The 13,622-nt window shown below is 39.6% G+C and overlaps 1 protein-coding gene across 1 annotated transcript in view; it reads left to right on the forward strand.

Annotated features, from left to right (window-relative positions):
• The window catches only part of FOSB (FosB proto-oncogene, AP-1 transcription factor subunit), a 47,965-nt gene extending 38,233 nt beyond the window's left edge, over positions 1-9,732 (forward strand). The window contains exons 2-4 of the mRNA XM_053689217.1: positions 6,463-6,753; positions 6,869-6,976; positions 7,901-9,732. Of these exons, the coding sequence (XP_053545192.1) occupies positions 6,463-6,753; positions 6,869-6,976; positions 7,901-8,296 (795 nt within the window). The 3' untranslated portion in view covers positions 8,297-9,732. The remainder of the gene's footprint in view (positions 1-6,462; positions 6,754-6,868; positions 6,977-7,900) is intronic.
• Positions 9,733-13,622: the final 3,890 nt, after the last annotated feature.

A 13,622-nucleotide genomic window follows, 5' to 3' on the forward strand; every position in this document is an offset into this window, starting at 1 on the left:
TGTATATATACATATATATATATATATATATATATATATATATATATATATATATATAGTGTATATATAGTGATAGATGTTTATAGATATATGGTATATATATATATATATATATATATATATATATATAGTGTTAGATGTATATAGATATATAGTATAGATATAGTGATATATAATAGTATGTATAGTGATAGATATGGTATAGTATATTTAGTGATATATATATAACAGTAAATATAATAATATATAAATAACAGTATATATAGTGATAAATATATATATATATATATATATATATATATATTAGATGATGTATATATAGATATATAATAATATTTATAGTAATAGATATATAATAGTATATATAGTGAAAGATATAGACCAGTGTACAGTATATAGGATATATAGATATACAGTGTATATAGTGAGCTATATATATAACAGTATATTTACTGATATATATATATATATATATATATATATCTCAATCACTATATAAACTATTATACAACAGTATATATAGTGATAGGTATATAGCAGTGTATATAGTGATGGATATATAACTGAATATAGTGATAGATATATAACAGTGTTTATAGTGATATATATATATACATTATATAACAGTATATATATAGTGATATATATATACAGTATATAACAGTATATATATATATATATATATATTAGTATATCTAATGATAGATATGTAATTGTATATCTAGTTATAGATATGTAATAGTATATATAGTGATAGATATATAACGGTATATATAGTGATAGCGATACAACTATATACGGTATAGTGATAGAAATATAATAGTATATACAGTGATAGCTATATATCTATATATATATATATATATATATATATATATATATATATATATATATATTAATAGATAGAAAATAGATAGAAAGATAGATATTTAATAGTATATATAGTGAAAGATATTTAATAGTATATATGGTGATTGATAGATATAAAATAGTATATAGTGAGGGGTATATAATAGTATTGATAGAGAGCGGCATATATAAAAGTATATATAGTAATGGTGTATATATAGTATATAATGGTGTATATATAGTAATAGATATATAATAGTATATAAAGTGATTGATAAATATATAATAGAAAATATAGTGTAATATATTAGTATATATAGTGAGGGGATAATAGCATATAATGTGATGGCTATATAATAGCTTATAAAGTGATATATATTATAGTATGTAGTGGGGGAAATATAATAGTATAGATAGTGAGGGGGTATCTAGTAGTATATGTAGTGAGGGAGTATATAATAATATATATAGCGAAGGGTGCCATATAATAGTATATATCCCCAGTAGGTAATAGTATATGTATAAATATAGTGAGAGGGGATACATAATGGTATATACAGTGAGGGAGAGGGATATGATATTAGCAAACATAATACTTTGAAGGGAGAGAGTTTATTTACTGCTTAATAGAAAAATAATTAAATAAAATTAACAAACTATATCTATTAGTGCAGATCAATATATATCTAACCACAATTAGAAGAATAGAAAAGCCAGTACATCTTTCTTATAAAATATATTATATTTTCAGCACTCTTTGTCTTTATGAAAAAATATTTTATTTAGGACAAGAAACATTATTCAAATATATTTAATTGTAACAATACTAAACCAATTTGCAGTGTTTATAATATTATATATAGTAAGGGAATGTATGTATTGGGAGGGGGTATATAATAGTGTATATATAGTGAGGGGATGTATGTATTGCAAGGGGGTATATAATAGTGTATATATAGTGAGGGGATGTATGTATTGCAAGGGGGTATATAATAGTGTATATATAGTGAAGAATAATTATATATGGACAACAAACTGGAGGTAGTGGAGATACATATTGAGGATTGACAATAAATTGGAGGTAGTGGAGATACAAAGGATGGGCAATAAATTGGAGGTAGTAGAGATTCATATAAAGAATGGACACTAAATTGGAGGTAGTGGAGATACATAGTGAGGATGGACAATACATTGCAGGTAGTAGAGATACATTGAAAGGATGGACAATAAATTGGAAGTAGTAGAGATACATAGTGAGGATGGGCAATAAATTGGCGGTAGTAGAGATACATGGTGAAGATGGGCAAAACATTGGAGGTAGTAGAGATACATAGTGAGGATGGACAGTAAATTGGAGGTAGTAGAGATACATAGCAAGGATGTACAGTAAATTGGAGGTAGTAGAGATACATAGTGAGGATGGGCAATACATTGGAGGTAGTAGAGATACATAGTGAGGATGGGCAATACATTGGAGGTAGTAGAGATACATAGTGAGGATGGGCAATACATTGGAGGTAGTAGAGATACATAGTGAGGATGGGCAATAAATTGGAGGTAGTAGAGATACATAGGATGAGCAAAACATTGGAGGTAGTGGATATACATAGTGAGGATGGACAGTAAATTGGAGGTAGTAGAGATACATAGTGAGGATCGACAATAAATTGGAGGTAGTAGAGATACATAGTGAGGATGGACAGTAAATTGGAGGTAGTGGAGATACATAGAAAGGATGGACAATAAATTGGAGGAAGTAGAGATACATAGTGAGGATGGACAGTAAATTGGAGGTAGTGGAGATACATAGTGAGGATGGACAATAAATTGGAGGAAGTAGAGATACATAGTGAGGATGGACAGTAAATTGGAGGTAGTGTAGATACATAGGATGGATAATGAATTGGAGGTAGTAGGGATACATAGTGAGGATGGATAATAAATTGGAGGTAGTAGAGATGCATAGGATGGACAATAAATTGGAGGTAGTGGAGATACATAGTGAGGATGGCAATACATTGGAGGTAGTAGAGATACATAGTGAGGATGGACAATAAACTGGAGGTAGTTAAGATACATAACAAAGTTGGACAATAAATTAGAGTTAGTGGCGATACATAAGATGGATAATAAATTGGAGGTAGTCAAGACACATAGAATGGACAATAAAATGGAGGTAGTAGAGATACATAGTGAGGATGGACAATAAACTGGAGGTAGTTAAGATACATAACAAAGTTGGACAATAAATTAGAGTTAGTGGCGATACATAAGATGGATAATAAATTGGAGGTAGTCAAGACACATAGAATGGACAATAAAATGGAGGTAGTAGAGATACATAGTGAGGATGGACAATAAACTGGAGGTAGTTAAGATACATAACAAAGTTGGACAATAAATTAGAGTTAGTGGCGATACATAAGATGGATAATAAATTGGAGGTAGTCAAGACACATAGAATGGACAATAAAATGGAGGTAGTAGAGATACATAGTGAGGATGGACAATAAACTGGAGGTAGTTAAGATACATAACAAAGTTGGACAATAAATTAGAGTTAGTGGCGATACATAAGATGGATAATAAATTGGAGGTAGTCAAGACACATAGAATGGGCAATAAATTGGAGGTAGTGGAGATACATGGTGAGGATGGACAGTAAATTAAAGGTAGAAGAGATACATAGTGAGGATGGGCAATAAATTGCAGGTAGTGGAGATACATAGCGAGGATGGGCAATAAATTGGAAGTAGTGGAGATACATAGTGAGAATGGGCAATAAATTGGAGGTAGTAGAGATACATAGTGAGGATGTACAATAAATTGGATGTGGTGTAGATACAAAGGATGGACAATAAATCGGAAGTAGTAGGGATACATAGTGGGGATGGACAATACATTCGCAGTAGTGGAGATACATAAGATGGATAATGAATTGGAGGTAGTAGGGATACATAGTGAGGATGGATAATAAATTGCAGGTAGTAGAGATACATAGTGAGGGTGGATAATAAATTGGAGGTAGTAGAGATACATAGGATGGACAGTAAATTGGAGGTAGTAGAGATACATAGAAAGGATGGGCAATAAATTGGAGGTAGTAGAGATACATAGCGAGGATGTACAGTAAATTGGAGGTAGTAGAGATACATAGTGAGGATGGGCAATACATTAGAGGTGGTAGAGATACATAGTGAGGATGGGCAATAAATTGGAGGTAGTAGAGATACATAGTGAGGATGGGCAATAAATTGGAGGTAGTAGAGATACATAGTGAGGATGGGCAATACATTGGAGGTGGTAGAGATACATAGGATGAGCAATACATTGGAGGTAGTGGATATACATAGTGAGGATGGACAGTAAATTGGAGGTAGTAGAGATACATAGTGAGGATGGGCAATAAATTGGAGGTGGTAGAGATACATAGGATGAGCAATACATTGGAGGTAGTGGATATACATAGTGAGGATGGACAGTAAATTGGAGGTAGTAGAGATACATAGTGAGGATGGACAATAAATTGGAGGAAGTAGAGATACATAGTGAGGATGGACAGTAAATTGGAGGTAGTGGAGATGCATAGAAAGGATGGACAATAAATTGGAGGAAGTAGAGATACATAGTGAGGATGGACAGTAAATTGGAGGTAGTGTAGATACATAGGATGGATAATGAATTGGAGGTAGTAGGGATACATAGTGAGGATGGATAATAAATTGCAGGTAGTAGAGATACATAGTGAGGATGGATAATAAAATGGAGGTAGTAGAGATACATAGGATGGACAGTAAATTGGAGGTAGTAGAGATACATAGGATGGATAATGAATTGTAGGTAGTAGAGATACATAGAAAGGATGGACAATAAATTGGAGGTAGTGGAGATACATAGTGAGGATGGGCAATACATTGGAGGTAGTAGAGATACATAGTGAGGATGGACAATAAACTGGAGGTAGTTAAGATACATAACAAAGTTGGACAATAAATTAGAGTTAGTGGCGATACATAAGATGGATAATAAATTGGAGGTAGTCAAGACACATAGAATGGACAATAAATTGGAGGTAGTGGAGATACATAAGATGGATATAAATTGGAGATAGTGGAGATACATAGTGAGGATGGACAATACATTGGAGGTAGTGGAGATACATAGTGAGGATGGGCAATACATTGGAGGTAGTGGAGATACATAGTGAGGATGGGCAATAAACTGGAGGTAGTGGAGATACATAGTGAGGATGGGCAAAAAATTGGAGGTAGTGTAGATACAAAGGATGGACAATAAATCGGAGGTAGTAGGGATACATAGTGAGGATCGATAATAAATTGGAGGTAGTGGAGACATAGGATGGACGGTAGTGGGGATACATGAGTATGGGCCACCAATTGGAGGTATTGGGGGTTTATTTGGACCCCAGTGAAGTAAGAAAATAAATTTACACTTCACACTAATCTCACAAGGCTGGAATCCTCTCTTTTTCTATTTTTGTTATATTGGAAGTAGCAAACTCTGGATCACATACCTGAATAACTGTGCGAGCTGCCTTCTAATTTGCACTTTTTATATATTATTGAGAAAGCCATTAGTGAAAAGTGAGGGTGGGCTATAAAATAGAGATGGTAGTGGTGATAAGAAATATATAGTTATATGGTGGTTAATCAGGCTGAGTAATAAATATTGTTTGTAATGGGGTTGCTGTAGGTAGTACTCAGGCAGAACTTATATCACTCTTTATAGGGTAACAATAGCCAGGTTTAACACAGTCACATAAATTACATCTGTTGTCTCACAATCCAACTGCTTGCAAGGATGATAATCTGTGAGTAAATAACTATTTTTTACAATAATTGTCTGTAAAAATAAAATAATTATAAATTGTGTGAGTGATGTTTGAAGGTGTCATTTTTTTCCTCCATAAAATGCTATCCAAATAGTCATTTTTCCCTAAATAGAAGTTCACCCTCCACTGAGATAAGTCTCCCCACTGTCCATATGTTGCCCCCCTGTATCATCCTGCCCCCAAACTATCTCTTCTCTGATATCATCATCCTCCCCCAGCTTGCTTGCTATCTTTACTGATATCTTACCATAAGAAGCCACAACCTCATTCAGATTTTCCTCCACACAAGCTTACTCTCCAGAAATAGTCTCCCACTGAGAATATTCTCCCCACAGCATGCCTCTCAAAAAGTTTCCCCCAGCTGAGATAATTTTCCTCTCAAGCTGACTCTACAGAAGATAACTTCCAGTAAGATTATACTCCACTCACTCTGATGAGATGTCTCCAAAAACCTACATCTTTCACTAAAACTCTATTAGCCAATTTCCTTCTTATTGTAAGCTGACTCAAGACCTTGACCCAGTACTCTATAGATCACCTTCCCCAAAAGTCAAACCTTTTTTTAAGATTGTATTCTCTAAAATGAGCTCCTCTTGAGACAACTTCTCTACCAAGCTGTTTTTTCACCTCCCTGGTAATTTTTTATCTTCACTCCATCTGTAAAATAATCTCCCCGACCTTCTATGTCAGTAGGTCATATCTTTTTAATGTTTATTGTCTAGCCTTTAAAAGCTGATTCCCTATTTCCTCACTTTGCCCAGGAGTGTGTTGCCCTATGTGATGTCCCGACCTCCTTTGTACCCACTGTTACTGCAATCACCAGTAGCCAGGACCTCCAGTGGTTGGTTACCCCAGCTCTTATCTCCTCTATGGCTCAGTCACAGCCAACATCAGGACCCCCACTTGACCCTTACGACCTTCCGGGTCCCAGCTATGCATCACCCTCAGGTGCTTATGGACCCACACCACCAGCTGCACCACCAGGAGCACTCGACCAACCAGAAAGTAGTCGACCAACTAGAGCTCGTGGCAAAAGGACCAGGGAAGAAGCAGTGAGTAGCTATAATGTCTAGGAACTCCAGGGCAATGGGACTATTATACTTCATTTGGTTAGAACTGTGGGATGTTTATGAGAATTCTTTCTATCTTTCTTTTTTCTTTTCCCAGCTGACTCCAGAAGAAGAAGAAAAGAGACGAGTGAGGAGAGAACGCAACAAGTTGGCAGCTGCAAAATGCAGGAATCGAAGAAGAGAGCTTACTGATAGACTACAGAGTGTGAGATAACATTGTCTGACTGTCAGTAAAGTAATCTTGTCTGTAGAGAGGATGAGGAGAAACACCAAGCAGGATTGTTACAGTAGTGTAGACAGGAGAGAATTTGTATCACATTGTGTTATGATACAGTAATCCAAGTGGGACAATATAAGGAAATAATAAATATTATATGGTAATAACATTATGTGGTAGGGGGAAATTTAATGACAGAAATAGCAAAAAAAAATCATAAAAATGAACAAATCACAGTTATAAAAAAGTCCATGCTATGTGCCCGTAGAATGGATCTGAAATGAAAGTTGAAAAGGAGCAGATGTTCAAGTGGGCAAAAGATATGGAGAAATGTGCAGTGGTCATTGTTTAGCCAAGTTCTGAGTGGTGGGAAATTGTCAATTAATGAATGAGGATAAATAGCCCAGAATGCCTTGAAGATCGAAGTAAGATGAGTTGTGTAAGGCACCAGAGGAGATAACTTAAACTCAGAATAAAATGAGGGAGCAAGAAAGAAACGCCACTATTGTAGAATAAAACAGTATTTCATTGAGACAGGGTTTTATGTGTGTCAAAATTAGAAACGTGACAATGTTGAAGAGCACAGTTGGTTGGTGTGGAAGTTTGGAGAATGTAGTAAAGTTTTGAATGTTGCAGAATAATATGATTTGAAGGTTAAAGAGTAATAGGTTTTGAAGTTGGGAGAGTAATATGTTTTTCGTAGTTCAGAAGGTCACAAGATTTGAAGGTAATAGGTTTTAATGGTCAGAGGGTAACAGGATTTGAAGGTCGGAGGGTTTTCTTGATCCCAAAATTAGTATGTGATATGTACATTATTATTGCTGATTAAGGAGAAGTTGTTTTTGGATAGATGTAGAGCAGAATATAATGGTATTTCATTTACCTGTTTATTTTTTTTTCTCCCTTTCTTAGGAGACTGACCTCTTGGAAGAAGAGAAATCCACTCTAGAAGCTGAGATTGATGAACTTCGTAGGCAAAAGGAACAGTTGGAGTTTGCTCTGCTCTCGCACAGGCCAGGATGTAAACTGCCCTATGAGGAGCCAGACCTGCCACCCTCAGACCCAGCCGCCTCCTACCTCCCAGGAGTTCTTCTACCGTCATATCCCACCCAGCCGGAGGTATCATTCCCTGTCTGTTTGCCACCTCTACCGGACTTGGACTGTACCACCGGCGTGGGATCTTACACCTCTTCATTTGTGTTCACCTCCCCAGAGGGAGGAGCCTGTGGAGCCCGGTACCAGCGGAGCAGCGGGAGTGAGTTTTCATCATCCGACTCGCTCAGCTCCCCCTCACTCCTGGCCCTCTGAAACATAGACTTTAACCCCCTTCCTTCACTCCCGTCTACAACCAACTCTCTTCGTATTTTATGTTCACACATTTGTTGAACCATCTTTTCTCACATTGTCCATCTTTTTTATATCTCCCTTGTGATACTCATTCTACGTCCTTGGTCTTCAGTAAATCCTCACCATTCATCATGCTCAGTTCTCCCTTACTTGGTCATCTGAGAAAAAGTTCTACGTTAATCTCCATGTGTCTTTTTTATATGATGTGATCTCTATCTGTACTCTAACTCAGTCATGTGTTTCCTTCTCAATTATTCTCCTTCCCTCCTATTCCTCTAACATTCCACCTAATGGCCACGTTCTCTCAACCTTCTCTCATCTGGCATAACTATTCTTTTACATTGTCTATTTCAAGCTCCTCAGTTTCTATATTATGTTTGTATCCACTGCCCCTTTATTTCTTGCTGGTATCTGTCCTCTGCCATAACCCTTTTTCACTTAATTAGCCATCATGCTTGTTCTGCTGTCCTTCAACTGCCTACTCAACTCTATTCTCACTCCAATGTTCCTCCCATCTTTTCTACAACTCACTTTACTCATCCTCCATTTTTTCTGACTACCACTCCTGCTCACTCTTTCACCTTGTCTCCACTACTTCCACCCCACCGCATCCTTCTATTTCATCCATTCTTCTTCAGGAGATTGAGGGGGAGGGCAGAGCACAGTCAAGAAGATTTCGTCCCTCATGATGACATTCCACTTCAAAGACCAGCACGTGTCGATCTCCTGACGTCGGGAACCTCCAGGGACCAGAATACTTTCCTGCAGAGTGAATCCAGCTTCACTGCAACTGAACAACTGTTGTGTGATGACTATACCTTGGTTGGGGGTTATTATCTTGAAACGTTAAACTCTCCCTTGCCAAAAAAATATAAGACTATGTCAAATAGTTTAAAACTCCTACACTGCCAGAGAATTGTACTCTTTACTTTTGAGAAAGAAAATGTTATCCACTAAAGCCCCAGATGTCTTATAAAAGAGATATATATATAAAATCAATTGTAGCGGTCTTTAAAAAACATTTGTTCTCACGCTTGTCCTCAGACTTGGTGCACCATAAAGTTACCTAAGAAATCTAAAAATGATTATTTATATTTTTTTAATAAATTAAAAAAGACTAAAGGATTTTAGACTGGGTGTCTATTATGAAATCTTTCTTGCCAGAGCGAGAACGTTACTTACGTACAGGGCTAGTAAGCATTATTGCACAGTATTCTCTTTTTCCTACTATTAATTCTACACGTTGCCTATATAGAGTTTCTATTGAGTAATATAATCTATGTGTATATAAATATCTAAAGTATAGATACATATATACATCAAGATACAAACCCAACAATTCCCACTTTCCAATACGAAAATACAATTTGAATGTGTATGTATATATAAAACATATGTACGCACCCAAAACTATATATAAATAGATTTCATATTTTTCTATGTTTTTTAATATATATAAGCTTATTTAAATATGTATATTATATATAAAATATAGGAGAATATAATAATTCATATATATATATATGTATACATACATACACACACATGTATAATAAATGTATGTGTATATATATTTTTCATGATATATTTTTAGATATACCATATATATATTTTTTCTATATATATAAGAAAAATATTTATATACACATGTATATGTTATATATATAAATACATATATATGCAAAATATAACAATTTTCATAAAAATGTGAAATTATTTGCAAATGTTTTGTAGATGGAAAGTATAAACAATTATCATGTGTGTGTATGTATATATTATATATATAAATCGTGTGTCTGTCCCATTCACAATGCCCTGTACAGAGAGGTAAAAGAATGTGCAGAGAAGTCTGTAAGTATTGTTACTATGTTAGTAATATTGTGTACGTAGATTACAAAATACTATATAAATATATATTTTTTTGACTTCATTATAGTAAATGTCTGTATTTAACAGTGAAAATAAATCTTCATGAAACCCATTTGTCTGATTATTTGTTACACAACCTTTTACTGGCTGGCACAGCACAGTCACTGAGGAGCCCAGCTCATACACACACAGTCACTGAGGAGCCCAGCTCATACACACACAGTCACTGAGGAGCCCAGCTCATACACACACAGTCACTGAGGAGCCCAACTCATACACACACAGTCACTGAGGAGCCCAGCTCATAAACACACAGTCACTGAGGAGCCCAACTGACACACAAGCGCAGTCACTGAGGAGCCCAGCTTATACACACACAGTCACTGAGGAGCCCAACTCATACACACACAGTCACTGAGGAGCCCAGCTCATACACACACAGTCACTGAGGAGCCCAACTGACACACAAGCGCAGTCACTGAGGAGCCCAGCTCATACACACACAGTCACTGAGGAGCCCAGCTCATACACACACAGTCACTGAGGAGCCCAGCTCATACACACACAGTCACTGAGGAGCCCAACTCATACTCACACAGTCACTGAGGAGCCCAGCTCATACACACACAGTCACTGAGGAGCCCAGCTCATACACACACAGTCACTGAGGAGCCCAGCTCATACACACACAGTCACTGAGGAGCCCAACTGACACACAAGCGCAGTCACTGAGGAGCCCAGCTCATACACACACAGTCACTGAGGAGCCTAACTGACACACAAGCGCAATCACTGAGGAGCCCAGCTCATACACACACAGTGACTGAGGAGCCTAACTGACACACAAGCGCAGTCACTGAGGAGCCCAGCTCATACACACACAGTCACTGAGGAGCCCAGCTCATAAACACACAGTCACTGAGGAGCCCAACTGACACACAAGCGCAGTCACTGAGGAGCCCAGCTCATACACACACAGTGACTGAGGAGCCTAACTGACACACAAGCGCAGTCACTGAGGAGCCCAGCTCATAAACACACAGTCACTGAGGAGCCCAACTGACACACAAGCGCAGTCACTGAGGAGCCCAGCTCATACACACACAGTGACTGAGGAGCCTAACTGACACACAAGCGCAGTCACTGAGGAGCCCAGCTCATACACACACAGTCACTGAGGAGCCCAGCTCATACACACACAGTCACTGAGGAGCCCAGCTCATACACACACAGTCACTGAGGAGCCCAACTGACACACAAGCGCAGTCACTGAGGAGCCCAGCTCATACACACACAGTCACTGAGGAGCCTAACTGACACACAAGCGCAATCACTGAGGAGCCCAGCTCATACACACACAGTGACTGAGGAGCCTAACTGACACACAAGCGCAGTCACTGAGGAGCCCAGCTCATACACACACAGTCACTGAGGAGCCCAGCTCATAAACACACAGTCACTGAGGAGCCCAACTGACACACAAGCGCAGTCACTGAGGAGCCCAGCTCATACACACACAGTGACTGAGGAGCCTGACACACAAGCGCAGTCACTGAGGAGCCCAGCTCATAAACACACAGTCACTGAGGAGCCCAACTGACACACAAGCGCAGTCACTGAGGAGCCCAGCTCATACACACACAGTGACTGAGGAGCCTAACTGACACACAAGCGCAGTCACTGAGGAGCCCAGCTCATACACACACAGTCACTGAGGAGCCCAGCTCATAAACACACAGTCACTGAGGAGCCCAACTGACACACAAGCGCAGTCACTGAGGAGCCCAGCTCATACACACACAGTCACTGAGGAGCCCAACTGACACACAAGCGCAGTCACTGAGGAGCCCAGCTCATACACACACAGTCACTGAGGAGCCTAACTGACACACAAGCGCAGTCACTGAGGAGCCCAGCTCATACACACACAGTCACTGAGGAGCCTAACTGACACACAAGCGCAGTCACTGAGGAGCCCAGCTCATACACACACAGTCACTGAGGAGCCCAACTGACACAAGCGCAGTCACTGAGGAGACCAACTGACACACAAGCGCAGTCACTGAGGAGCCCAGCTCATACACACACAGTCACTGAGGAGCCTAACTGACACACAAGCGCAGTCACTGAGGAGCCCAGCTCATACACACACAGTCACTGAGGAGCCTAACTGACACACAAGCGCAGTCACTGAGGAGCCCAGCTCATACACACACAGTCACTGAGGAGCCCAACTGACACACAAGCGCAGTCACTGAGGAGCCCAGCTCATACACACACAGTCACTGAGGAGCCCAACTGACACACAAGCGCAATCACAGAGGAGCCCAGCTCATACACACACAGTCACTGAGGAGCCCAACTGACACACAAGCGCAGTCACTGAGGAGCCCAGCTCATACACACATAGTCACTGAGGAGCCCAGCTCATACACACACAGTCACTGAGGAGCCCAACTGACACACAAGCGTAGTCACTGAGGAGCCCAGCTCATACACACACAGTCACTGAGGAGCCCAACTGACACAAGCGCAGTAACTGAGGAGCCCAGCTCATACACACACAGTCACTGAGGAGCCCAGGTCATACACACACAGTCACTGAGGAGCCCAGGTCATACACACACAGTCACAGAGGAGCCCAACTCATACACACACAGACACTGAGATGCCCAACTCATGCACACACAGTCACTGAGGAGCCCAACTCATACACACACACAGTCACTGAGGAGCCCAACTGACACAAGCGCAGTCACTGAGGAGCCCAGCTGATACACACACAGTCACTGAGGAGCCCAAATGACACAAGCGCAGTCACTGAGGAGCCCAGCTAATACACACAAAATCACTGAGGAGCCCAGCTCATACACACAAAGTCACTGAGGAGCCCAACTGACACAAGCGCAGACACCGAGGAGCCCAACTCATACACACACAGTCACTGAGGAGCTCAGCTCATACACACACAGTCACTGAGGAGCCCAGCTCATACACACACAGTCACTGAGGAGCCCAACTCATACACACACAGACACTGAGGAGCCCAGCTCATACACACACAGTCACTGAGGAGCCCAGCTCATACACACACAGTCACTGAGGAGCCCAGCTCATACACACAGTCACTAAGGAGCTCGGCTCATACACACACAGTCACTGAGGAGCCCAACTGACACAAGCGCAGTCACTGAGGAGCCCAGATCATACACACACAGTCACTGAGGAGCCCAGCTCATACAAACAAAGTCACTGAGGAGCCCAACTCATACACACAAAGTCACTGAGGAGCCCAGCTCATACACACACAGTCACTGAGGAGCCCAACTGACACAAGCGCAGTCACTGAGGAGCCCAGCTCATACACACACAGTCACTGAGGAGCCCAGCTCATACACACAAAGTCACTGAGGAGCCC

Source organism: Bombina bombina, chromosome 7 (genome assembly GCF_027579735.1).
Source record: "Bombina bombina isolate aBomBom1 chromosome 7, aBomBom1.pri, whole genome shotgun sequence".
Classification (NCBI taxonomy): Eukaryota; Metazoa; Chordata; class Amphibia; order Anura; family Bombinatoridae; genus Bombina; species Bombina bombina.